This window comes from Camelina sativa, chromosome 9, assembly GCF_030686135.1.
Source record: "Camelina sativa cultivar CO46 ecotype springtype chromosome 9, ASM3068613v1".
Taxonomy (NCBI): Eukaryota; Viridiplantae; Streptophyta; class Magnoliopsida; order Brassicales; family Brassicaceae; genus Camelina; species Camelina sativa.
In genome coordinates, this window is record NC_141888.1 from 39,925,415 (window position 1) to 39,951,897 (window position 26,483).

At 35.7% G+C, this 26,483-nt stretch overlaps 5 protein-coding genes across 6 annotated transcripts; 4 read left to right on the forward strand and 1 right to left on the reverse strand.

Annotated features, from left to right (window-relative positions):
* The first annotated feature begins 2,785 nt into the window (after positions 1-2,785).
* Positions 2,786-5,885, forward strand: LOC104714041 (sulfite exporter TauE/SafE family protein 3). Its single transcript, XM_010431278.3, has 11 exons — positions 2,786-3,431; positions 3,525-3,684; positions 3,781-3,981; positions 4,057-4,121; positions 4,237-4,264; positions 4,377-4,456; positions 4,538-4,624; positions 4,739-4,789; positions 4,878-5,099; positions 5,178-5,271; positions 5,359-5,885. Exons 1-11 carry the CDS (start codon positions 3,219-3,221, stop codon positions 5,583-5,585), a joined length of 1,428 nt encoding a protein of 475 aa, XP_010429580.2. The 5' UTR covers positions 2,786-3,218; the 3' UTR covers positions 5,586-5,885.
* A 71-nt stretch (positions 5,886-5,956) lies between these two features.
* On the forward strand, positions 5,957-10,077 carry LOC104714042 (uncharacterized). Of its 2 annotated transcripts, none has more exons than XM_010431279.3 (10): positions 5,957-6,368; positions 6,662-6,729; positions 6,811-6,888; positions 7,159-7,271; positions 7,375-7,434; positions 7,868-7,969; positions 8,091-8,619; positions 8,700-8,905; positions 8,992-9,155; positions 9,530-10,077. In XM_010431279.3, exons 1-10 carry the CDS (start codon positions 6,196-6,198, stop codon positions 9,663-9,665), a joined length of 1,629 nt encoding a protein of 542 aa, XP_010429581.2. In that variant the 5' UTR covers positions 5,957-6,195; the 3' UTR covers positions 9,666-10,077. The 2 variants fall into 2 exon arrangements, with proteins under 2 accessions (XP_010429581.2, XP_087323298.1); XM_087467172.1 differs by having other exon boundaries at positions 6,125-6,368; positions 7,030-7,271.
* Positions 10,078-11,016: 939 nt separating this feature from the next.
* Positions 11,017-15,234, reverse strand: LOC104714043 (casein kinase 1-like protein HD16). The gene is made up of 16 exons (XM_010431280.3): positions 14,618-15,234; positions 14,284-14,415; positions 14,125-14,198; positions 13,941-14,010; positions 13,793-13,848; positions 13,574-13,645; positions 13,385-13,479; positions 13,242-13,308; positions 13,025-13,154; positions 12,733-12,951; positions 12,495-12,634; positions 12,237-12,411; positions 12,024-12,114; positions 11,779-11,936; positions 11,497-11,685; positions 11,017-11,417 (listed from the first exon to the last, which is right to left on the reverse strand). Exons 1-16 carry the CDS (start codon positions 14,921-14,923, stop codon positions 11,358-11,360), a joined length of 2,034 nt encoding a protein of 677 aa, XP_010429582.1. The 5' UTR covers positions 14,924-15,234; the 3' UTR covers positions 11,017-11,357.
* A 2,073-nt stretch (positions 15,235-17,307) lies between these two features.
* Positions 17,308-18,133, forward strand: LOC104714044 (lachrymatory-factor synthase-like). Its single transcript, XM_010431281.3, has one exon. The coding sequence runs from the start codon at positions 17,500-17,502 to the stop codon at positions 18,019-18,021; it is 522 nt and encodes a 173-aa protein (XP_010429583.1). The 5' UTR covers positions 17,308-17,499; the 3' UTR covers positions 18,022-18,133.
* Positions 18,134-22,784: 4,651 nt separating this feature from the next.
* On the forward strand, positions 22,785-26,139 carry LOC104714045 (leucine-rich repeat receptor-like serine/threonine-protein kinase SKM1). The gene is made up of 2 exons (XM_010431283.3): positions 22,785-25,418; positions 25,588-26,139. The coding sequence occupies exons 1-2, from the start codon at positions 22,868-22,870 to the stop codon at positions 25,956-25,958; spliced, it is 2,922 nt and encodes a 973-aa protein (XP_010429585.2). The 5' UTR covers positions 22,785-22,867; the 3' UTR covers positions 25,959-26,139.
* The last annotated feature ends 344 nt before the right edge of the window (positions 26,140-26,483 follow it).

A 26,483-nucleotide genomic window follows, 5' to 3' on the forward strand; every position in this document is an offset into this window, starting at 1 on the left:
AATTTAGTTGGCAGTATATCGAACAACTAGTAATAAATAAATCGTCTACAACATAATACACTGTAAAATAATAATAAAATTAGGCACACGAGAAAGGCAGTATAGAAATTTACTGATTTAATAAGATAATACTAATAAAAAATCATGTGTAAATAAGTGGTTCATTAGTATTCTAAACTAATACAGTATCATTTAAATATATAACAACTCCTACACATGCATTATTTTCATTTTAATAAACTTATAGGTTATTAAAATGTGACAACTAAACTCATTACTCATAATTATGAATTTATGTGTATCATTTACAAAGCGGATATTCTTTCTTATTTATTGTCAAAACAGGTTTTTTATATATTAAATGTTTAGATCAAATGGTCTTAATTCATATTTTTCTAGAGCTTTAAGATAAACTCTTACATTATAAAGCAATTGAAAATTATCTATAAATTAATAAATAAATTAACATGATTATAAATGAAAAAAATATCATATATTTTTTTAGATTATTAGTTTATAGAGGTTTTACAGTAATTTTAGTTTGTTGGCTCCCTATTCTAGTTCAATTTAGATTTCATAGTAGTATGGTATGGGTCTGAGTTATCTATGACAGACAAACACATATCAACATCATTTTTTAGCTTTTTAAGTTTTAACCACTATAAAAAACATCATTAAGAAGAAATAAGAAGAAATAATTTGAGATCTCCATTCTCTCCTAGTAGTCCACCACTTTGACTGTCCTATATAAAAAGGCTTTATCCAGTTAATGTGATACTTGAGTGCCAGTTTCAGATTATAAATAATTATATAAACCAAGATCACACTCTTTACTCTATAGTCTTAATTAGTATTCTATTAAAATTTTATATGACTAGCGAATTATATGTATCATGGATTTACCATTAAATATGCATAAATCATGACAAGTGTGTGTATGTATTATTAAAAAAAAAGTAGGGAAAACATCACGTTAGCATTTAGCACCCGTGTTGGGCCAACACTGTTGGCAGTTGGCACCCCTAGTCAAAAGAAAAAATGAGTGTCTTTTTATTTCCTTTGATGAGGCAGTTGTGGAAAAAAATAAAAATGTCATTGTTTGTTTATTGTTTTCAAAAGTAAACGATGAATTTTAGTATTAAGTTATTAAACTATTAAAATACAATTAGATTGACAATTGTTATTAATCTTGATCCCAAAATTTTAAACTTCCAATTTTTTAACTGAAAGTAGAGAGAGTTTCATTTTTTTTTTTAAGTTAACAAATCTTCACCATTTTTATCTTTAATTTAATATATTAAATTTTGTAAAGATAATACGAGAACTAAACATATTTAAGGATTTTATGTTCTATAAAGTTCACTCAAATATTTGTTGTTTAATTCGACACTTCAACCAATTTTTTCCTTTATATGTTTTTGAGTCCAAACATCATTTATCTACTTAAGAGTTAAGACAATCATTTTGCATTCTTTATCAACAAAATTGACTGCTTTATTATTATTAATCATCTCGTTGTCTATTGTAACAAAATTTTTGCTAAATCTTTATTCCGCAAATTAAAATTACATCTTAGAAAGTGAATTTCATCTTTGTTGATGGGACACTTCATGTCATATTTTAGGGTTTAGATTTAGATCTTAATATCTTGATATAGTGAAATATTTTAAAAGTTATTATTATCATTATTAATTTTTCGGCACTACATTTCATTTATAATGACCATTCCTCAAAGAGTAAAGTAGAAATAAAAGTAGAATTTTGGGAACTACCACTTTTCGTGTACCAATTTTTAAAATTTCCATTTTATCTAATTATTTTTCAAAATATCTTTTATAAAATCTAGAAATTTATAAAATTTTATAGGGGTTTTAAGCTACTTCTGAATAGTAACTACTACTTAGAGATTGGATCCAAATATTTATAAAGTTTTTCAAAGGTTTGAAAAAAGTTTTTATACACATATATTCCATATATCATAGCAGCAGGTGGTCTAAATGACATATGCTTGTCCATATAAATAAATATATAGTTGCTTTTTTAAAAAAAATTCTTATTTTCCTTCTAGTTCTATTAATCTCCATATAATTGTTGGATCCACCGTGATTAATGACTAAAGGCATCTCCAACCCCACTTTATTTTAGAGTCAAATCTCTATTATAGAGCAACATTTGCTCCAACCGTACTCTATATTTTACTCTAAAATAGAGAAAATAATAGGATTGCTCTATATATAGAGCAACTCTATTCTCACCTCTATTTTTTACACTAACTCTATTATAAAGGTGAAAATAGAGTAATACATTGGAGGAATACAATGCTCTATTTTTGAGTTACTCTATTTTAGAAAAAAAAATAAAGAAATACAATGGAGATGGTCTAAGCCCATGAAAAAAAATAAAGAAATACAATAAAGAAATACATTTTATTTTAATAATATGTTTTCATATATTTACTGGAGTTTCAAAAACAGTACTGTATTGTTTAAAAATTAAGTATAACAGATTAATATATTTTTAAAATATTAAAATAGCATTAAACTAATTGTCGATTGATCCTCAATTTAAATCTGATTTTCCTTCCCCTTACCCATTAAATCCAAATCAAGTGCCCCACTACGTCTACCAAGTTCTTAACATAAATTATGATAGTACCTTTTTAACGTACAACTAGAAGTCTTAAATTATGATACCAACCAAATTAATCAAACTTTAATTACACATACACATTTTTTCTCTCTTTCTTTTTTATTTATCTCACTAATTGGCCCCCATTCTTTAATGTATATCAGTATATAGTACTATCATAACAGGTGGTCAGAATGACATTGTTGTGCTTGTCCAAATAAATGAAAAGTAGTTCAATTACATCATTACGTGACCTATAGTGTTGTCTCAATGTGCGTCATTCATGTTAACATATCTGAATTTCTTCATAAAAAAAAAAAAAACATAAGATACGCAATCGCTCTGTCTACTTGGCATTCATTCTTAAAAAAACATAGTAATAATTAAAAAATCCGAGTTCTATTCATTTCTTTTTGCTCGAGAAAATATTGAATCTCCCATGCACCTGTCGTCTGAATCCTGATCTCTCTCTCTTTAGATCGTGGAAGCGACACCATTCTCCTCCCCCCTTTTTGAATTTGTCTCCTTTTCGCTTTGTTTTCTCCATCATCATTGATTTTTATTTTATTTTCTCTTCCGTAATACCAAAAATGGCGGAATTGAAATCGAAGTGGTTGGGTTTGAGATCGGTACTCTTGGTTTTTCTCAATTTCGCTTTAGCTTTCGCCTTCGTCTCCGCCGAAAGAAGCCTTATCAAAGGAAAAGCTCAGAGGTTTGGTTCAAATGAATCAAGTAGTTTCTTTCTCAGAGCCGTTAATTTTCTCTGGGAATCTGATCAAACTGGTTACCATCATGTTTGGCCTGTAAGTACCATTCTTCTCCAAGTCTCTCTCGTCTCTTTGTGAGATTGTAATTATGTTCTTCATGTGGGTGGTTTTGTTTTGTTGTATAAACAGGAATTTGAGTTTAATTGGCAAATCGTTTTGGGAACACTTGTTGGATTCTTTGGTGCTGCGTTTGGTAGTGTAGGTGGTGTTGGTGGTGGTGGTATCTTCGTTCCTATGCTTAGTTTGATTATTGGCTTTGATCCTAAATCTGCTACTGCTATTTCTAAATGTAAAGATTCTTTATTTTTATTTTTATATAACAACTATTTATTCTCTTTGGTGCTATTTTTATTTTAAAAAACTAATAGTGTCATGAGTTTTGTAGGTATGATTATGGGTGCTTCTGTGTCAACTGTGTATTACAATCTTAGACTGAGGCATCCTACACTTGATATGCCAATCATTGATTATGATCTCGCCTTGCTCATCCAGCCTATGCTTATGCTTGGGATTAGTATTGGAGTTGCGTTTAATGTGCTTTTCCCAGATTGGTTGGTTACTGTTCTACTCATTATCCTCTTTCTAGGTAAGTGAGTGTTTCAGGCCATTTCCCCAATCTGCGGTAGAGTCACCATTTTGATCAATGTTATCATGTATGCAGGCACGTCAACAAAGGCATTTTTGAAGGGTTCTGAGACTTGGAACAAGGAAACTATACAGAAAAAGGTACATCACGAACCTTTTGCAAACTGGGGTTGGTTGTATCGTTTATTGCTACCTAGACTGTACTAATCGTAATGAATAATAACCCATCAAACTATATTTATTTATTGTGGTACAGGAAGCTGCTAAGCGTTTAGAGTCAAATGGTGAGTTGAATATTTTTGTTTGTTAAATCGTTTTCAGGGCCTACCATTTTAAAACCTTTGTTTTGCGTTTATTGGGAAAAGCATTGCTCACCTAATCAGCTTTTTTCATTAGGTGTATCTGGCACTGAAGTGGAATACGTGCCTCTTCCTGCAGCCCCAAGCACGAACCCTGGAAACAAAAAGAAAGAAGAGGTATATGCTACTCTCTTTACATTACTGCTAGTGCTGTGTTTGGAAGTTATGTCACAGTTAAGCAACGCTAATGTGCTGCAGGTTAGTATTCTTGAAAATGTATACTGGAAGGAACTGGGACTTCTCGTGTTTGTCTGGGTTGTATTCTTGGCACTGCAGATATCCAAGGTTAAGTATTTTTTTTCTTTATCTAGCAATACATATAGATATGTATCATTTGAAGATACTTGTTTTTATGTTCAAACTATATTGATACTTCTTCATGGGCTACTATTGAAACAGCAAAATCTGGCTACTTGTTCAGTAGCGTATTGGGTCATAAATTTGTTACAGGTACAAAGTCAATTAAGTTCTTTTTGCAGAGAAATCCACATATACTGCTTGCTTATAGATGCTTACAAATTATCCTACCTTCATACAGATTCCGGTTGCAGTTGGTGTATCAGGCTATGAGGCAGTAGCTTTGTACCAGGGTAGAAGAATCATTGCATCTAAGGGACAAGGAGACTCAAATTTCATCGTTGGCCAGCTAGTTCTTTACTGTACATTTGGCATATTGGCAGGCATAGTTGGTGGTTTACTTGGTTTAGGTGGAGGTTTCATTATGGGTCCATTGTTCTTGGAGCTTGGTGTACCACCACAGGTGGTTCTCTTTAACAAGTTCAGTAAATATTTATCTATAAAAACAACATTGTTAATCGAGAATGACTTGTTTTTGTAGGTTTCAAGTGCCACAGCCACTTTTGCAATGACTTTCTCATCATCCATGTCTGTTGTAGAATACAATCTTCTCAAACGATTCCCTGTTCCATATGGTGAGTTCTATATCATTTTGTTCGATAAGGTCACATAATCGATTAAATTTTCATGATAATCCTCATATTTTTTAACCTTTTATGCAGCTCTGTACCTTGTGGGAGTGGCAACAATTGCAGCTTTAGTTGGACAGCATGTAGTGAGAAGGCTAATTTCAGCCCTCGGTCGGGCATCTCTCATCATCTTCATCCTTGCATCCACGATTTTTATCAGTGCGATATCGCTTGGTGGAGTGGGAATAGTGAACATGATTGGCAAAATCCAACGGCACGAGTACATGGGTTTCGAGAACCTTTGCAAGTACGGTGGTTGACTTTTAGGAATTCTGGCCCAAGTTATTGGTTTTTGGAATTCTTCTCTTTTAAGTGATGCCAAATCGGCTGTATTTAGTGTGTAGCTTGTTGGCTTATAAAAAGCTCCATTCTTGATGGCAAGACTTGTTGTGGGTCTTTTGATTGTATGTCTTGGTGTCGTTTACTTAGATTTGAAAATTGTATTATTAGCACTATTCGTTTTGTTGTTTGGTTGAAAATGTAATTTATGGCAACGTAAGGGATTTTGATCATTTTGTCAACAGTATTAGATGGAAATAAAATAACTTTATTCATTATCATTATTATTTATTATAATTTTATTTTCATGTGAATTAAGAAATTTATATGCCATCTTCAGTATCATTTATTCGGGCACTCGGTTTTGGTTTTTTTGCCCAGCCAACAAAACCTTGGAAAAATTGTTAATTTTGTTATAATTTACTAATGGTTTGAATTGTTGGGCCGGGTATTGGATCCAGAAACCGGCCCGATAACTTAACCAGGACGGAGACAAACCTGGAAGACGCAGAGCCTCTGGTGGCGAACAAAGGACTAAGGAGAGAGACTCAACTCTGGTGGCGGGTAAACGAAACTCTGAGTCTGAGAGAAATGGACGAAGAGAGGATTCGAGAGAGAGAGAGGCTGCAGATCGAGCAGATTCGTGAGCTTGATTTCGAGGAATTACAGGTCGAAGAAGTCGATTACCTCCACGATTCCGATTCCGATGATGATAATGATGTTGATCTCTCTGCATTTCCCTTTTCTTCCCACGCCCAAGCTTCGTAAGCAATCAAATCTCTCCTCGTATACGATCGTTTTGTTACCTTCACACTCTATTCTTCGTTTCATTTGCTCTTTCTCAGTGTTGTTTCTTCAGTATTGAATCAGTTTTTGATTTTCCAGTTTTTGCATTACTTAGGGTTTAGTGATCCTATAGGTAACGGATCTACGAAACAGTGATTTGATTATTCTTTGGGGTGTATGAGGAATCAAGCTGTTGCTTTCATCTTTAGTACTAACAACCTTAATACTCGTTGTATTTTTCTGACTTTTGATTTGGGTGATGCTTAACCAGTGGTAACCTTGGTGATGATGAACTTATTTTCAACCCAGCTTTGTCTTCTTTACATACCTATCTTGGCGGTATGGATTAATTCTCTCGTCTTGTGTGTTTTCTTTATATGTTTGCCACATCTGAGCTTACGTTTTTGTATTGTTTAACAGAGGTTGAGGACACTCCAAACAGAATTGCTTTTGCGGATGGAGGCACAGTATTGAAGATCCCGCTTTTCTATCTTGAAGGTATTTATAATAATAGATACGGACGAGTGGTTATAGTTTTCTTCTTTTAGTGGTTACATCTGTAGCATTAATCTAAGAATCATGTTCACGGACATGAGGTGCTTACTTGAATTGAACAAGCACACTATGTTTCTTCTTCAGATTTACTTGAAGTACCTTTTCTATAAACCAATTCGTGTCTATGGTGTGAAGAGTCATCTGTCCCCTCCTAGTGTTTTGTACCCAGATATATGTGTAACAAATTGACCCTGCTGCTTTGCGATACTTCAGGAGTGGTTCTGTTTCCAGAGGCAACACTACCCCTTAGAATTATTCAGGCTAGTTTCTTGGCTGCTGTTGAGAAAGCTTTGAACCAAACTAATGCTCCATCTACGATAGGTGTGGTAGGTTACTTAGTCTTTTGCTTTGCTTGGTTTGGGTTCGAAATATCTTCTTCTTTTCTACAAGAAAAAATTACTCATCTAAAATTTATCCTGTTATATTCAGATCCGTGTTTACAGAGAAGGTGCTCAGCTCAAGTATGCCAGTGTGGGGACAACAGTAGAGGTGATCTTTCTAAATTTTCTCATTTCTTTTTTCTTTCTATTGATTGTTAGATGAAGTTACACCTGTCAGATTTCTGTTGTAAAACTTATTTTGCTTTTGTCTCATCTTAAGACCTCCGCGGTTTTGTATTCGAAATTTTCTGCAGTTTTTGTATGGAATTGTGGGATCTGATGTGATTGGTGTTAGCACGAACATCTCTTAAGATATAAATACATTTTAGAACTGGCATCCTCGTTGATCACTTTCTTGCGTAAAATACTGTAGATTTTTATATTATCTGCGCAATGTTTCTGGAGCAATGCCTGAGAACAGGGTCTTGATGCAGACAGTTGGGGAAATGCCTTGGTTGTTGTTTTATATATTTAATTGGTGGGAATAATTTGTATCTTCTAGTTCTCAATATGTAACATACTATTCTCGGTGATAATCGCAGATACGACAGTTCCGTCGACTTGGTGATGGTTCATTCAATGTCATTACTCGTGGACAACAGCGGTTCCGTTTAATGCGTCGTTGGACTGACATTGAAGGATTTGTATGGACATTCTCTCATATATATACATAGGCATTCCACCTATTTTATTAGTGAAAGAGGGGAATAATGCATCTTTGTTTATTCTGTAAGAAGCTTATATCTAATGAAATCCTTCTTGCAGCCTTGCGGAGAGGTACAAATTGTTGAGGAAGATGTACCCCTGAGGACTCCCAGGGATGCGTTTGGAAAACTGGTACCGTTAAGCAAGTTGCAAGGTCGCTCATCCTTGAGTGCAATGTCGTTATCTACACCTCTTAAAGATATGGACGCTCAGTCAGTAGCATATTCTGAAGAAAGTTTCGAAAGTGCTCTTTCTCCTTCAGAAAAAAGACTTCATTATTCAGTAGTTGACTCAATATTTTATAACTCGGCAAGTAGTGATGATGATCTAGTAGTCAGCACATCAGAGATGCAATCTAGTGGGTCTAACCCATACAGCTCTAGATCCATGGGATGTTTAGCTTCTGACCATGATGAAGAAAAGGAAGATGGGCAATCGTCAATTAGTAAGACTCCTGTTTCACAAGAGATATGTCAGAATTTCCGGGGAAATACTGATCTAAGCCGATTCCGCATGGCCCCAAGAGCATTTTGGCCTTTCTGGCTGTATAGGATGTACGACTCATATTATCTTGCTCAAAGAGCAGCAGGTAAACTTCTTGTTTGTTTTGATCTTTTTCTAGAAGTAGCACACGTAGTTAGAGTCTACTAATGTTAAGATAATATGCAGATCTGTGGAAGCAGATAGTTGGGGTTCCAAACATGGAGGCTTTTGTAAATAAACCAGATATTCTATCATTTTCCATTGCTAGTAAAATCCCTGTGTCTGAGTCAATTAGACAAGAGCTCTTGGAGCTCAATGGAGTCTCCTACAGATTGCAGCGAGAAATTGAATTGCTTGAAAGTTTTGATCGTGTTCGATGTAAACACTGTCAGGTATTTTGTGGGAGCATGGTATATACCATTTATACTTCCTCTTTGTTGAATATTTGGTTTACTGATACATTTGCATATTAATGCAGACTGTCATAGCAAGAAGAAAAGACATGTTGGTTATGTCTAATGAAGGTCCTCTTGGTGCATACGTAAACCCACATGGCTATGTGCACGAGATAATGACCTTTTACAAAGCAAATGACATAGCGCTCACGGGTAGACCTATTAAAAAGGACAGCTGGTTTCCCGGGTAAGAGTTTTTTCATCAATGTTTGTCCTTAAATCACGTTTATATATGAACTAAATGACCTACTTCCTTTATTATACTTACAACTCATTTGGTACCTCAGTCATTTAGAAATAGAGCTCAATCACTATTATTTGTCCTAGGGAGCTTCCTCGTGGAAAATTTGGAAACAAGCTTTAGATCAAAACAAGCTAATTTTTTTAAGCATTAGCATATAAAGCAGCTGGCGCAACTTGTTGCAAGTAGACCCTTTAGATCAATTGTTCATAGGCATAGGCTAACATGTTTAGAGCATTGGTTCTTGTACTTTATTAAGCAGGCCTAATCCGTAATCTTTCATGTCTACCATAACTCTGATTTATGTCTTAAATCCGCAGTTATGCATGGACAATTGCAAACTGTGCGACGTGTGAAACCCAACTGGGTTGGCTTTTCACAGCGACAAACAAGAAGTTGAAGCCATCATCTTTCTGGGCAGTTCGGGGCTCACAGGTCGCAGATGACATGTGCTGAAACGATATTCACACCAGGTCTTCCTCACGGATTCAATTTTCTTTCAATACCAAATCAGTAGTGCCAAAGAATGGTTTCGACCTTAAACTAGCTTGTACCATCCTTAGTTATCATTTATCCTGAATATTACAAGATAGCTTGTGAAAGCTAAAGCTGACTAAGAGTATAGTCTAAAGTAGTAACAATACAGCTCAATCTTCATCAATATACATAACATTATATATGTACTCGCATGCATGATGTGGTGGTGGGTCAATGAGTATGATATTCCAAGGTGTGTTCTTAATATGGGAATATCCGTTCAAGTTTCATTGCTGAGCGTTTTAGTATTGTGAAGAAAGCGTCACTTTTGTGTATGGAACACGTATGCCAATTTTCTGAAGGAAATAAAGGTTGAGGGTGACTTGGCTTACTGTATGGATGAATTAATCTATCAATTGGAATTTTATCTCTTTGATTGTGTACAAGATTTATATTTCTCTTGGATCCAGTTTTGATCCATAGATTTTTGTCATATATCAATAGCAAACTGGTAGTTACATTTATGAATGCATAGAATGTACACTGACGCTGCAATTGCAATTGAGTAAATGATAATTAGTTTATAGTTAAGGAAACTGGTTTCGTTCATAGATCAAGCATCAAGCCTTTCAGGTTTTTTTTTTTGTTTTGGATATCAATAGTTGTATCCGACTGCTTGACATCTATATTTCCTTAATTTACTGATGGTGTGTACTTCACTAAACAACAAAACCAGGGGAATAGAAAAACATGAGTAGGACATCTGAAACAAAAACAGGGCAAAAATCAGAAAATGCAACATAATTTTTTTTCCTTTTCAATACAAGCGAGACTACTTGATGACAGTGAAATTGTTTTGCATGCACTGCAACAAACAAAATTCTTGGATCATCGCTGTACCTTTCATGCTTCAAACAAGTACTAAATTATGAACCATGAAAGAAATAATTACCATTCATCTCAGATACAAAGCAGCATACGGCAGTGATGACGAGATGTCCCCATATTCTGCTGCATTGACCTTATGATTCAGTTAGCAATAGTGAGAACTGCTGCGATAAAGCGAAAAGAAAGGTAAAGATAAATGACCCCCATACGACATCTTAGAACAGCTGAAGTGTGTGCGGCTGTCTCAGAAAGCTGATCGTTACAATTCCAGAGGAGTAGCCCAACATCACCTCATTTTCAGATGTCGAGAAGATAAAGATGACGATCACGATAGGTTTAAATCTCTGAACCAAAAGTGTCAAAGACCTCTTTTATCGTTCAAATTCTTGGTTCCTACATTCACTGACAAAATGACAAGACAAAACTCTCAAGAGAGGTATAATAAATATCAAAAACATCCATTTCCTTCTTCATTACAGCCACTGCCACATAATATCAACATGATCTTGCAAAAATATAAGACCAGACTACCCTTTTTTATCTAAGAAAGTTAAACTTATTTCCTTAAACAGGTCATCCAAGTTGAAAAAAGGACAATTTTGCAGTTGATACACTACATTACAGCACTAGTGAAGAAGAGTCTGGCGTCCATCGTTCATTCAATCTTCCTAAAAGATTTCCCTAAGCCACAGCATCACTGATCACAACAGATGTTTTTTTCTCACTGAGCGGATGTATGGTAAAAGCTAAATGAGTTGCATCCTAACAGAAATTAGAAGAACTTCATGAGACAGTTCGACCATAACAAATAGATGCTATGTAAAGATTCTTGCCCCATTTTTCCTGCACAAAAAAGACTACAAGTTACACCCATGATGCCAAATAACAAAGGAGAAGGAAATAAAGAGACCAGCAAACAAACCTTGACATGATTACTAGGAAAAGCTGAGGTTCTAAGAGTCTCCTGTGTCTCATCAGTAAGCTTTCTTCTTGGCACACTAAGAACGAAGGCAGCCTGATCCCAAGTTGCAGCAACTGATGTAATTCGGTAGCCATTTTCCCACCGACGATGTATACCTTCGCTAGGGTATAGAAAATCTAGTTCCACAACCTGCATCACAGAAAAATCCTCATATTATCATGATGCAATTCAAACTGATGCATGCTGCAAGACCCAAAAGAAGATAAATTAACTTCATAAGACCTGGTCAGAAAAATAAGCTCCACGAGACATTACAATCCCCCATTTGCTTCCAGCAGTTGCCATAGATGTAACATAAAATCCTTCTCTCCACTTTTTATTTATCCACTTGAAGGGAAAAGAATCGCTGACTTTGTAGGATTGCTGTAAATACTGAGTCCCTGAATACAAAATATGAATGTTGTGAAACATAGATAAAACGGTAACAACTGTTACACAAGCAATCAAAAGGAATAAACCAACATTACCCTTCGACATAACAACAAATGAGCTCCCGTTACTTGCTCCTGCTACTGCTGTAATGTAGTAATTCTTTTCCCACTGTTCCATAATCCATTCCTAGAAGATATGGACCAAATGACAACACAAACAAGTTGAAGAACATCATAAATGGAAGTGACAGCAGTTATGCAGACATGAGAAATTTGGAAAGATTGCCCAAGAATATTGAATGAAGCTACCTTGTGGAGAAAGCTCGGTGATAGCTGGTAAGCTTGATCCGTAAAGCCAGTTCCTGCATCCATGATCAAGGCCCAGAGATTTGCGCAAGAAGCTACACTGCTGATAAATAAACCATCCTCATTTCCCTTTTCAATGTGTTGTGCAAGCCTTTCATCAGCGACATTATAATGATATCTGCACAAAGATAAAAAGACATGTTAGCAGCATGTTTATATACGTACGTACCAAGAACTCTCAAATAAGACACAAGATGGCACCGTTGTTTCATAGGTCTGTGTGCACTGTAAATGCTGATCCATTGTGTTGCTGGCATTCCCAATCTGACCTTCTTTGTTGGTTGTTCGTCCTCCTCGTCCATTGTCAGCCTCCCCCTCTTTTGACCCACTTGATATATGAGCTTCACATCAGACAAACACGAAAAAGCTTAAGGCATTCTAGACAAAACCTCAATAGCATAGCCACAGTAACATGTCATAAAAAAGATCACCAAATCACCTTCTGTGCACCTTCAGTATTTATTGGCCTAATGTCTGGGTTTGGGCCAACTACTCCATCAAAAAGGGAGATATATTTTGCATAGTCAGGCTCCTCATCAAACTTCAAATTGACAACATGCTCAACAAATTGACGAAATGGTAGGGGGCAGAAGCAGCAAAGAGTTTCTGGGGAAGTAGACATCTTCTTCTTGCAAACAAGGAAACCTTTGTTCTCTCCCTAAAAAAAAAGTTCATGATTGGCAAGGAAAATGCCAAAAAAATCGAACAATTTAACTTTTAGATCCCCCAACCTGGTAGCCTTGCCATGGAAGCCGGCCTCGGAGAAGGAAAACAAGAGTGTAAGCAAGAGATTCCAGGTCATCCCGCCGACTACAAGTTCTGCCAAGATGAGCATGTACACTAGCATAACGTACTGTTCCTCTGAGAACGCAAAATGCAAAACATTAATAAGTAACAAAATGATAAAAATCAATCTCACAAGCTTTATGACTAGCTGAATCAACTTACCTAAAAACATCAGGACGCTGGTCATATTCGACATGTAGTCCAGTTGCATTATCACGCCATTTGGTTGCTGCAAGACCAACAACTTGGATAAGCAGCACAAAGAGCAAAGTATGCTTCCTCCTACTACAAAATACAGTACATACCTAAGCCGAGGTCGACAAGAAAAAGTTTTTTCTCTTCAGGAGTCCCGGGAGGCCCAAGCAGAAAATTCTCTGGTTTTACATCACCATGCACATATCTGCCAGAGACAGGAGAATATAAGAAAACTAAAGTTATTTAAAGCAATAGAGTTGCAGTAGGCAGTACCGTCAGCAAGAATATAAGAAAATTACCCTTTCGAATGCATCTTTTCTAATATGGATATTGCCTCAATCGCTATACATGCAACCATCTCTGTTGACATCCTACATCATATAAAACAAACAAAGCATATGGTGAGTACGAATATAAACTGGCTCATCTCCGAAACATATCTGTTCACCAGTGGTTTATATAACAAAATCTTCAGATGCTACAAAATAACGTAAAGGTTTCTCAGGTTGGATGCTCACGCTTGAGTGGTACTATTCCAAACATCCCATAAGCTAGGCCCAAGAATATCCATAACCTGTATGAACGATTAAACACTATAATGAGTCATACTGCAAGTAGCTACGAACAGAAAGTGTTTTTGTTAAAATCTAGCTAATGTCAACATACCATCACATAAAAATCACCTTGCCGACCTTTAAAATGCACTCGCGGCACACCATGACTGCCACCAAGTGCACTGGACAAACAGATGATAAAGCATACATTAGTTATCTCATCCTTGTATAAACCAAATATATGGAAAAACAGAAGAAGATTCCTAGAGCCAAACACAAGAAACCATAGCGCTCACTTGTAAACTTGCCACTCATACGGTGGTCCGTAGTTGCATCCTTTGCTGCTTCTATGCTCAAATTTCAAAGCAACCTGCAAAAGTGGACACATCAAAACTAAATATAGCTCAAACGAAATAAAAAGAAAGCAAGTAAATCTGCAAACAAATATAGCATACCTCTATAGCTCCCGGCCCATATCTAGCATTAGGAGTGGCTGTGCCCATCTTTCGACCAACATAAACTTGTCCAAAACCTCCTTTGCCTAGTTTTCTATCTAACTTGTACATGGGTGAACCACCAACCTGAACCTGTAGAATCAAGGAGTCAATACTCAAATCATCTTAAATCATAAAAAATTCAGTAACTTTTGCAAAAAATCAGAAACGCCCAAGTTTGATAGATTTCTCCTAATCAAGAACAACACCACAAACAATGCAAGAGACAATAGTCCAACCTCGTAAGAGCTAAATTGCGTAGAAATAACAAAATCCAAACAAATAAAGGTGACACCTTTTCAGGAAGTGGAGGAGTGTTTCCTTCATCATCAGGCACTGGTGCTGCTTGGCCGCCACTGTCGTGTTCATCCATCTTCTTATCTTCTCTCGAAACCCTAATCTGTTCTTCCTCCTTTACTGCAGTATTATTCACCAAAGGCGTCGTCTTCTCTGCTACTACAATCGCCTCCTCCTTGGCCACCAGTTTCTTCAGCCGCCTCGGATTTCTCCTAACTGGTGATTGTGTCAAAGCAATTGGGTTCTGGTTCGGGTTCTTATTATTAGCCCGATCTCTGCGTGCGTTGCGACGCAGCTCAGGCATCGTACGCTTGGTGGTGGTCGACGTCCATGGAACGATCCAACTCACTGAGAAAGAAAGAGTCTTCCAGAACCATCCGAGGGTTAGGGTAATCTGAAGCGAAGATAACGAAACTGTGAGCTGCTAATGGGTTTGAGAGAGATTTGGGGATTTTTGTTTTTTTTTTTTTGGGGGACTTGGCAATCGAATCTAAGAGGGACTCTGATCTTTTTTTTTTTTTACCTTCTTCTAGTGTTTTCTTTCTTTACTTTTTTTTTTCTTTGGTTTCTAATTAGGTTTTTGTGGTTTTTTTTTTTCTTTTGTCTTTCATCTACACTATAGACATAATTAATTTGTATATATATCAAATCTGCTATACGTAATTTAACCACATATGAGTGAATTGAAAGGGTTTTGTTGGAATGTTTCTCTTTCTAAATGTTTTCAAAATGCCGACCGGAATGTTTTTTTCTTTTTTTTCTTATGCCACATATTTGAGATTTCTGCTAACAGTTTTATTGATTGAATATGGAAAAGGGTAGGTTTCATTACAAGGTTAACATGATTTCTTCTTGGTTATGGAGAAAAGACCATTTCATTTTGACTGATAAACGATCACAACAAAATGTTTGGTTTCAAGTGTTCGCCTCGACTTCCACACTATGATGAATCATCATGATAATTTTTTGGTGAACTCATCCAATGGAATGTTGAATCAACTTTGATTAGTGTTTGAAAATGATATGTTCAATATGTGTCTCATACAAGTTATATATTTTTGTTTCTCACTGTGATTCGACTTATCCATGATGCAGTTCTCTTCTATGATGGCAGAAATGTACGTAGACGGAGTTAAGCCTGCTTGAAGACTCTGAAATTTAGTTGTGAAATACTTCAATGATGAATTGCAGAGCCAGTAGAAAGAAATTTGTTACATTTGGTGAGATATGAACTACTTTTTAAGAAGAATAGTTCAAACTTTTTTCAAAAATTGCATGTGAAAGAACTAAAGAATTGGATCGTAATATTTTTATTTAGGGATATAGAAGTCAACCATTCTTAAGGATATCTCGGACTAACCTACGAATTTTTCACATATCTTCTTGCTCGGCTGCCCATAATGTTTTAGTGAAATTTATCCATCTATAAACTACAATATCGAAGAAGATCAGAGTTCCATTGGCTCCTCCTCATTGCATGATAAGGTTCCTTTTTGATTGCTCCAGGGTGGATTGGCTTCTTAAATAGCCGTACAAGTTAGGTTCTCTAGTATGCGGGTTTAGGTGGTCATTTTTGGTTAAACCATTATATGGCTAATGTGAAGTGTCGATCCAATTCCTTAGTGGACCACAACTGAGGATAATGGGCCGAGCACTAAAGAAGACAGGCCCACAAAGGATTCGAAAGTTGGCAACGGTAAACTCTGGTCAGCACAGTCTTTGTCGCGTTCTGCAGTGTACGGTTCTTGTCATTACTGACAAAGGGATAAGGTTTTTTTCGATTCACCTAGGTTAATGTGAGCTGTCAGAGGTATCTCCATCAAGAGTATAAAAGGGGATGAGCTGCGAGAAGCAGCCAATATAACAAGAATTAGAACGTGAGTAGCAAGCAGGTTAGATCTAGAGAGTGGCTTGAGAGTAAGAGTAGACTTATCTTTTTTCTTGGTTGTATAGCCTCTCTAGGGTGTTAAATTTCTCCTGGTCTCTTGTACTCAGATTATAAACGTTCTATGAGACCTTGTGAGCTGGTCTGTTAGCTCACCAAGACGTACCTTAGCCGGTGTTTGGCTTTGGGAGCTTGTAATCCGCGTGTCGTCTCTCTCTCTGCTTCTCTTTCTTCTTCTGCAAACAAACAATCACAAAACAGAGCATCGTTAGTAAAGAAGTCAAAACACCTAACAGCTAAGTTATGTGCATCAATGTTAGGTGTTAAATTGTGATTAGTCTAATCTTAATAACTGAAATTTATTCCGAAACCGTGATATTTTAAAAATGTTACATAATTACTTTCAAAACTTTTTTTTGCTATATTATTATATTTTTGATATTAAAAATGTCTATAAAAACCATAAAGTGAAATATTTTCTATTACTATTATTTTAGATTGATTTATAATTTCAGTCAATTAAAAGGCCTTTAGAATAAATGATTGTTTAAGTAGTAAATCACAAAATATTTCAACATTACCTTTTTAATTTATTTACTAGTAAATTTGCATGTATTCTATATTCAGCCAACTTTTTAAAAACTGCCAAAAACCATTAACACTTACAAATAAAAATAAAAATAAAAACTTTTAAAAGACCACCATAACAGTACATGTTTCGCTGTTACCACGGCCTATCTTTCATTTTCCCAAGAGGTTTATAATAATAAAACACATCTATATCAAGAACAACGACAACAAAAAAGCGTTCATATTCTCATTGTATTTGTTGGAAACACGCAACCTTTAAGGCTTTAAGTGTTTATTAAGCTAATTAAATCCCATTCAAATTAATTGTTAATACATATTTCCACTTAGGAGATTCTTACATATATTGTCATAAAAGTAACATTATACTTTCTTATATTCATATATCAAGATCTTCTTTCTTTGACATGGAAGAAGCTTCAAGGGAAGAGAAGTGGCAAGCCAAAGTGTCAGCTATCCTCACAAAGACAAAGCCAGACCAAATCTGGCCTCTCTTCACCGATTTCTTCAATCTCAACAAGTGGCTTCCGACGCTAGGCACGTGTCACGGCGTCCACGGTAACAACGGTGAACTCGGCTGCATCAGATTCTGCTCCGGCTCTTCCATAGGATCCAACGGCGTAACATCCGCCGTGGGATGGTCGAAAGAGAAGCTGGTGGCCATTGATCCTGTGGAGCGTGTGATGAGATATGAGATAGTGGAGAGTAACATTGGATTCGAGTCTTACGTCTCCACGGTGAAGATATCTCCATGTGGCGAAGTTGAAGACATTGATGGTTGTGTGATTGAGTGGAGTTTCACCGTTGATCCCGTGAGAGGATTGTCTCTAGATAATTTGGTGAAGAAATACGAGAAAGCACTTGGGGTAATCGCCAAGAACATGGAAGAGGCTTTGACAAGAGGAGAGTCTTCTTTCAAAAGTTGTTGATAAGTTAATAGCAAATATGCTTTTAACAAAACCTATTTTAAGATTGTGGTGAATTTGTAAGATGGCCATATTTGGAGCTTAAATAAAAAACGTGGCACAAAAGTAAAACAAAGTGTAGCAATTTATCTGTTCCGTGTAGTTTAAGCTAGTTAGACAATACTGTCTTTCTATCACACAACTTCACAATATTTTGTTTTTTAGTCAACACACAACTTCACCTTCTCGCTTTCATTTCATTCTATGGGTCTACTGGTAACATATGAAATGTGGAAAAAGCAACCTAAACAAAAAAAATTGGGCCGATGGAAAAAAATATATTGGGCCGATGGAAGAAAATATATATATTAGGCCACAATTATTAAAAAAAATATTGGGCCATAATTCTCTTGGTGGGATGTGAAGCAACCACCATTAGATATGCTCCTTCCAATATATATGGAAAAAATGTCAATAAAAATCTTCAATTGTCGAAAAATGCAAAACAAAATACTAACTTTGCACTCTGATTAAATAATGTGCTAATGTTTATTGACTTTTTATTCTTATTGCATAAAGTATAATGTCACGTACATTTTTAATTAATAAGAATTAATAAATTAGATGTTGATACAACTAAACAATACAATAAATCCGCCATGATTAGTAAGACTGTTATTTGTGGCGGTACAGACTTTGACTGTAAAAATTTGGCTGTAAAATACTTTAACTATTAAAATCTGATTGTTAGAAATTTTTTTTTTAATGCTGTGACTGTAATTTTATTAATAACAAAATTGTAAGAAAATACAAAGATGATGATAAAAATAACAAATTTGTGAAAGAAGTGGATGTCAAAAGAAAGAGAAAAAAATGCTGATAATTAATCTATTAAAAATAGTTTGTGTAAAAAATATATATAAATTTATATATAATTTTAATTATGATGGACGAAGAAAAAAAAAGTTGTTAAAATTGTTGGTTTTACATCGCATTTTGAAACTTTAAAAAAAAAAAAAAAAAAAAAAATCATTAAAAATTTTGATTGATAAATAAAATGCTTTTAAGACTTTTTAAAGATTTTAAAATCTTAAAAGTCTTTCACCAATGGAGACCTAATACTCGATAAATTAATAAATATAATAAAATATAGTAAATGTTCTATAAACTAATAAGCACAATAAATTTTGTTGGTCCTAAATTAGGACAGTATAATAATTGATAAAATTCGATAACATAATATATGCTTTCATAGAAAAAATTAACTACTTGTCTTATACACTTGGCAAATTAACTAAACAAACAAAAAATTCTAAACGAACAAGTCATTATCTTGGTGGACCATTCAAGGCCGACATGAGTAGATACCAATACTGTTCAAAAGCAAAGCTTTAGACAACAAAATTATTAAAATGAAAACAAAAGAAGCAACACAACATTAGTTGCGAAGTCACTTGATACTCTTTCCCTCTAATCAATATCGGAAACTTAGATTTAATCTCTCACTCACTAATTTAATTTGATAAAGTGATTAGTAGTGACTACTTTGGACCACTAGTTAAGAACACAATTAGACCTACAATCAATGTGTAAAGGAGAGATAGACAACTCTTCCAAAGGAAACGGGTCGGCTCTACGTCACTCGTGTCTCATCATTAGTCATAACAAGAATCTTTGTGTCTTGTTTTTATCGGTGTTCGAACGATTAGTTCGAAGTATCATCATATGCAAATGGTTCTTAGGGTTCTAGATATTAAGCCAACAGTGTTACGTAGCTGCCGTTGGAGCATTAACCGCTATGGTAATGTGGTTGCCTTGCATTGTATATCTCATTTACAACTTTTATATCAATGTTTAATTTATTTTCTCAAAATTTGTGGTGGAAGTGGAATTTATTCTCCTACTGAGCATTGTTGCCCATTCACCTTGCTATGAAGCTGCCAACTCATTTACTCTGTCAACGACAACTACTCGTATGACACTGACAAACCAATCACTTCAAGGTGCCTACACACTGATGACAAGCTCATGAATATGATGCAACAACTTATCTTGAGTCAAGACAAGACCGAAAAACTTCTCAATGCCAAATTTGATAAGATGAGAATCGATTTGGAAGCTAAGTTCGCAGCGAGAACGTCAAACTCTTAAAGGAACGAAATTGATGACATCAACAATCAAGTTTTGAACTATAAGAAGCATATAGAAGATTATAGATCAAAGATTATCAACATGGAATACACCACTGATACTATGGAAAGTCACCTAGAATGGAAATTAGAAGTTTTACAACAAGGATTCACCAATTCGGACAATTACACCAAGTGGAGTGATGATCAAGATTATCAAGCTTATGAAGATGAAGAAGGATGTGGAGCCCACAATAGTCTCCAACTGATCCAACCAATCCCAAAGAATATGGACTAGAGAAAAAGACTATCCAAACGTTGAAAAAGAAGCTTATTTCGAAGAAAAAGCTAATGAGAACCGACTTGAAGATTTTGCAAGAGAGAATACCGAGTTTGATCCTATCTACTCAAAATGATGGCGAAGAAAACCTCAAAAAAGTCTATTGTTGTATGACAACTCTGATCCCTTACAAAGAAATTCCCAAAAACAACAACTTTCTACTTTCCACAATTTCTACAATTTTGTAATGACAATGGCAATGGTACTTTCATAGAAAAAATACATGCTTATGTTATCCCGTATATATGTAGATCAGTTATTAATATCTTCTCTATATGATATTATATAATTATTTGATATGGGATATATGTACCTTAATTTGGATATTCTTAGGAAGTCGGAATTATTTCATTAACTTAAGGAACAAAACAAGAAGAAGAGAACAAGCGTGGGATGAGAAAAAGTGGGCGTGTGGGGGAATTGCAAAACCCTAGAAAATGGAATTAAGCGAAGCATGCCCTTCCGCGACAATGATCATTCTCTGTATATATTCTTTCCACTATAAATTATTCTTTTTGTTTGATGGGTCCAATCCTTTTCAATTTTAGTTCTCGAGGTGCGTTTCGGTGGTACAAATCCATTCCAAGATTATACAAGTTTTTTTTTGTTAAAGAATATTATACAAGTTCGATACGGATATATAACAACTTAAAATGCATATGGGTTAGATCCATGTGCCACATAACATTTGGAATTAATTTAAAAAAAAAACATTTGGAATTAATTGCTCGAGTATATGAGTGGACACAAAGATAAAAAGTAAAATAGGGTATGTTATGCATGAACTATGAAAGAAATAGAGCACCAAGGAGAGGCTTTTAATTACTGGGTGAGCGGACAAAAGGCAACGTTTCACGTAGAAAAGCCCAAGGGTGGTATATCTTATCATTGTGCAGACTTAACCTTTTTCACTCGAGCTTATGTTTCTTTAAGATGAGATGGCGTCGTGGGGTAAGTTCAACAATTGCGTACCTCAAGTTCATTGTTCGTTTTTGTAATGATTATTTTTTTTCCTTTAGGATTCTGTTTGGAGCTTGATCGTGAATGAATGAGCTTGGGAAAAGGCGTATCAAACATGATATTGTACAATCATCTGAAGATATATAATATATCTTTTTAAGGAAATATATGATGTCAGTAATAATGAAATATGCAACTAGTTGCAGTTTGCAGTTCATATCCATGTCAACATACCAGCTGCACCACGACAACTATATCACAACGTTAGGTAACCAGATTTGTGATGAAATAAATTGCTTATATTCACGAAAACATTGTAGTCTTACTATATATACATACTCGTATGTTATCACAGTTTTATTAGTATACTTGTAACTTTTTTATATATGATATTATATATAGAAGATCTCAATTTAAGTAGGTATGATTAAGTACAAAAACGATAATGATTAAGTGTGGAGTGGGAAAATGCTTTTCAACGTTCACATAAGATGTTTTAGTCAGAAGAAAAAGTGTTTTTATTTTCTTCAGTCAAAAGAACATTTTGATAGTAAGCCGACAAAAATCTCAGAGGCTTTTTGACGACATCAATCCCATCCTCATCTGTCCGTGTTCAAACGTCCGACTCGAAAAGTGAATGAAGAAAACAAAAGTAACAGTGATGTTTCTCTCATTTACTCGCATTAGATTTATGATAACATTCATGCATGTTCTCATTATCTTACCCGAAGCTAAGAAGTTTTTTCTAGCTAATATATATGTCCAATTTAAAGATAATTGTGAAATAATGTGCGTGTGTTACATTTAATCATTATTAGATTTAACTAAGAAATAATAATAATCATTATTAGATTTAACTAAGAAAATATTGACTTGAGAAATTGAAAAAAAAAAAAGGGTTAAATTCAGAACAACGTAAACAGTATTCATACTTTGCGAGGGCACAAAGAAAAATCTTGTTCTAGATCATCATCTAAAATGTATTTTGTTTAAGTAAATCTTTAATAATTAGTGTTCTTTATATTTGTTAATGAACAATATTAATATTAAAAATAGCCATAATTTAAGGTGCCAATGTGCTTGCCACCTTTTTTTGTTTCTTTCTATTTTAAAATTTGAACTTTGGTAATATTCCCCTTTTTGTAGCCCATCCTAGCACTTTTTTTATCCCTTTTCCATCTAGTACAAAGAATGATGCACACTGCCTTTCTTATGAAACTCTCTTACAATTTATTTATATGAAGGAAAAAAATGAGAAAATATAAAAGAAAATAAGACTATTCTAATATTTCTAATCGAAGGTCATCATTGATCCCCTCTTTTAGATATATAAATATATATATATTTTCTTCTGTTTTACAGCTAAGGTTCAATGCAAATCACAATCCTTAAGAGAAACACTCACATCACATGAGCATATATATACATATGCAATAACCTCATGTTTATAATAGACCAAAGCCAAAGAACAAAAGCAAAAATGTCTACTTCTCATCATCATCATCATCAACCTCCATATCTCATCACCACATTATTCTTCTTGTTTCTGAACTTCTCCTGCCTTAACGCAAATGAACTTGAGCTTCTATTATCATTCAAATCTTCAATTCAAGACCCTCTAAGGCACCTATCTTCTTGGTCTAACTCTTCAACTAATGATGTGTGTCTTTGGAACGGCATCGTTTGCAACAACTTCTCTCGTGTTGTCTCTCTCGATCTCTCCACCAAGAACATCTCCGGCCAAATCCTTAACTCCACAACTTTCCGGCTACCTTTTCTTCGAAGTATCAACCTCTCAAACAACAACTTGTCCGGTCCAATCCCTCATGACATCTTTACCACTTCGTCTCCTTCTCTTCGTTACCTCAACCTAAGCAACAACAACTTCTCTGGCTCCATCCCTCGAGGCTTTCTTCCAAACCTCTACACGTTAGATCTTTCCAACAACATGCTCACTGGTGAGATCCATGAAGACATCGGTTATTTCTCGAATCTTAGAGTCCTTGATCTCGGCGGAAACGTCTTAACGGGCCATGTACCGACCTATCTTGGGAACCTCTCGAGATTAGAGTTCTTAACATTGGCTTCAAACCAGTTAACCGGAGGCATACCGGCAGAGTTAGGGAAGATGAACAACTTGAAATGGATATACTTGGGATACAACAATCTCTCCGGTGCAATCCCTTACCAAATCGGTGGCTTATCCTCTCTCAACCACCTTGATCTCGTCTACAACAATCTCTCTGGACCGATACCTCCTTCACTAGGAGACTTGAAGAAGCTTCAGTACATGTTTCTCTACCAAAACAAGCTCTCCGGTCAGATCCCACTGTCTATCTTCTCCCTCAAAAACCTCATCTCTCTAGACTTTAGCGATAACTTGCTCTCCGGAGAGATCCCTGAGCTTGTTGGCCAGATGAAAAGCTTGGAGATTCTCCATCTCTTCTCTAATAACTTAACCGGAACAATTCCAGACGGTGTAACTTCTTTGCCACGTCTAAAAGTTCTTCAGCTTTGGTCCAACAACTTTTCTGGCGGGATTCCAGCGAATCTTGGGAAACACAGCAACCTCACTGTTCTTGATCTTTCTACCAACAATCTCACCGGAAAACTCCCTGACACCCTCTGTGAATCTGGCCATCTCACCAAGCTCATCCTCTTTTCCAACTCTCTAGACGGCCAAATTCCACCAAGTTTAGGCACGTGCCCCATCTTAGAACGCGTGAGGCTTCAAAACAATGGCTTCTCAGGCGAGTTACCTCGAGGTTTCACCAAGTTACAACTTGTTAACTTCTTGGACTTATCAAACAACAACCTCCAAGGTAAGATCAGCACATGGGACATGCCCCAACTTGAGATGTTAAACCTCAGCAGGAACAACTTCTCCGGTGATTTACCTGATCTTTCTAGAAGCAAAAGACTCAAGAAGCTCGATTTATCAAGGAACAAGATCTCTGGAAGGGTTCCACTACGACTCATGAAGTTCCCTCAACTTATGGATATGGATTTAAGTGAGAACGAGATCACTGGAATGATCCCAAGCGACTTGTCCTCTTGCAAGAATCTAGTGAATCTTGATTTGAGCCACAACAATCTTACCGGAGAGATCCCTTCTAGCTTCTCAGAATTCCCAGTCCTAAGCGATCTTGATCTGTCTTGCAACCGATTATCTGGCGAGATTCCGAAGAATCTAGGGAACATCGAGTCTCTTGTTCAAGTCAACATCTCTCATAATCTTCTTCAGGGAAGCTTACCTTCAACCGGAGCTTTTCTTGCCATAAACGCAACAGCGGTCGCGGGTAATAGCGATCTCTGCAGCGAAAACACCGCTAGCGGATTACGTCCTTGCAAGATTGTAAGAAAGAGAAGCACAAAGAGTTGGTGGTTTGTCGTCACTTCAACTTTTGTAGCTTTCTTGGCCGTTCTTGTCTCCGGTTTCTTTATCGTTCTCGTCTTTCAAAGGAAACACAACGTTTTGGAGGTCAAGAAAGTGGAACAAGAAGACGGTACAAAGTGGGAGATTCAAATCTTCGATTCAAGATTCATGAAGTCGCATACAGTGAAGGCGATTCTATCATCTCTCAAGGACGAAAACGTTTTCGCGGATGAAAACGGCATGCAGTTCGTTGTTAAGGAGGTCAAGAAGTTTGATTCTCTTCCCGAGATAACGGAAATGAAGAAAATTTCTGAGCACAAAAACATACTTAAGTTAGTTGCTACGTGCCGGTCGGAAAAAGTGGCCTACTTGATACACGAAAACGTCCAAGGGGAACGACTGAGCCAGATTTTGAATGGTTTGAGTTGGGAAAGACGAAGGAATATTATGATAAGTATCGCAGAAGCTCTTCGGTTTTTACATTGCCGGTGTTCTACGCCGGTTGCTACCGGTAATCTATCGCCGGATAATATTGTCATCGACGTCAAGTATGAACCAAGGCTTTGTCTCGGTCTTCCGGGCCTACTTTGCATGGATGCTGCTTACATGGCCCCAGGTACACTTACATTTTTTTCCTTTGTTAAACATAGTATGGATTTTAAAAACTGATTCTTGTTTTCATTTTACATGAAAAAGGGATTTTATCTATATTTTCATTTTTTTTTTTTTTTGTAATTTCTATTTTCCTCTGATCAAAGTTTTTATTTTTCGATTTTGTATCGTAGAAACGAGGGAGCACAAGGAAATGACAAGTAAAAGTGAAATCTATGGTTTTGGAATCCTCCTCCTTCATCTCCTCACCGGTAAAAGTTTTTCCGGTGATGAGGACATAGAATCTAAAGTAAATGGAAGTTTGGTTAACTGGGCTAGATATTCATACTTGAATAGCAATACTGAGACGTGGATCGACTCATCTATCGACACAACGGTACATCAGCGCGACATTGTCCATGTCATGAGCTTAGCTTTGAACTGTACGGCCATTGATCCACAAGAGAGGCCCTGCATCAAGAAAGTTTTACAAGCATTAGAGTCTACCTCATCGTCAACTTCTTTTTGCATTTCATATTTTCCAAAGATAAGGTTGTCGGCCTGACAATTTTGGCTTCGTGATCTATTAAGTAATTTTGGTAGGGTTTTTTTTTCTTCTTCTTAGTCTCATATTTTCTTTGTCAGGTTTAATAACCTAAATAGATTGTCTATCAAGATGGTTTTATGTTATCTTGATTGTTTACTGATGGAATGTAAACGAGTATATATAATTTAAGTTGAAGTAAGAATGGTCTGAATATCTTTTATGTGAACAAGGAAAAAAGCATGGACTGATCGGACTGACGAATTTGTTCTAAAATGTTTAACAATTACGCATTGTAGTATCTCAATTCATTTTGACATGTGACAATAAATTACATGTTAGGTCACTCAAATCAGACTTTGATGTTACAAGTTTACTACAAGGACATGTACCGTCCAATTATTTTCTGAGGAAACACCATCCGGTTTGTCTGGGGTTAGATAAAACCTTCTTTTTTTGCCTTTACAACCTTATATTTGGGTAGACCAATTCACTACCAAAACAAAACACAAGCAAAACAACAAAAATTCTAACGCAAACGATTCT

Excerpts from the sequence above, each read along its gene's own strand:
- LOC104714041 (XM_010431278.3), top strand. The coding sequence starts at position 3,219 with ATGGCGGAATTGAAATCGAAGTGGTTGGGTTTGAGATCGGTACTCTTG. Across the intron at positions 3,432-3,524 it reads GTTACCATCATGTTTGGCCT|GAATTTGAGTTTAATTGGCA; the intron begins GTAAGTACCATT and ends TTGTATAAACAG. Across the intron at positions 3,982-4,056 it reads ACTCATTATCCTCTTTCTAG|GCACGTCAACAAAGGCATTT; the intron begins GTAAGTGAGTGT and ends TCATGTATGCAG.
- LOC104714042 (XM_010431279.3), top strand. The coding sequence starts at position 6,196 with ATGGACGAAGAGAGGATTCGAGAGAGAGAGAGGCTGCAGATCGAGCAG. Across the intron at positions 6,369-6,661 it reads TCTTCCCACGCCCAAGCTTC|TGGTAACCTTGGTGATGATG; the intron begins GTAAGCAATCAA and ends ATGCTTAACCAG. Across the intron at positions 7,435-7,867 it reads GTGTGGGGACAACAGTAGAG|ATACGACAGTTCCGTCGACT; the intron begins GTGATCTTTCTA and ends TGATAATCGCAG.
- LOC104714043 (XM_010431280.3), bottom strand. The coding sequence starts at position 14,923 with ATGCCTGAGCTGCGTCGCAACGCACGCAGAGATCGGGCTAATAATAAG. Across the intron at positions 12,115-12,236 it reads CACCGAGCTTTCTCCACAAG|GAATGGATTATGGAACAGTG; the intron begins GTAGCTTCATTC and ends CATATCTTCTAG. Across the intron at positions 11,686-11,778 it reads GAGCTTATTTTTCTGACCAG|GTTGTGGAACTAGATTTTCT; the intron begins GTCTTATGAAGT and ends TCTGTGATGCAG.
- LOC104714044 (XM_010431281.3), top strand. The coding sequence starts at position 17,500 with ATGGAAGAAGCTTCAAGGGAAGAGAAGTGGCAAGCCAAAGTGTCAGCT.
- LOC104714045 (XM_010431283.3), top strand. The coding sequence starts at position 22,868 with ATGTTTATAATAGACCAAAGCCAAAGAACAAAAGCAAAAATGTCTACT. Across the intron at positions 25,419-25,587 it reads TGCTGCTTACATGGCCCCAG|AAACGAGGGAGCACAAGGAA; the intron begins GTACACTTACAT and ends TTTGTATCGTAG.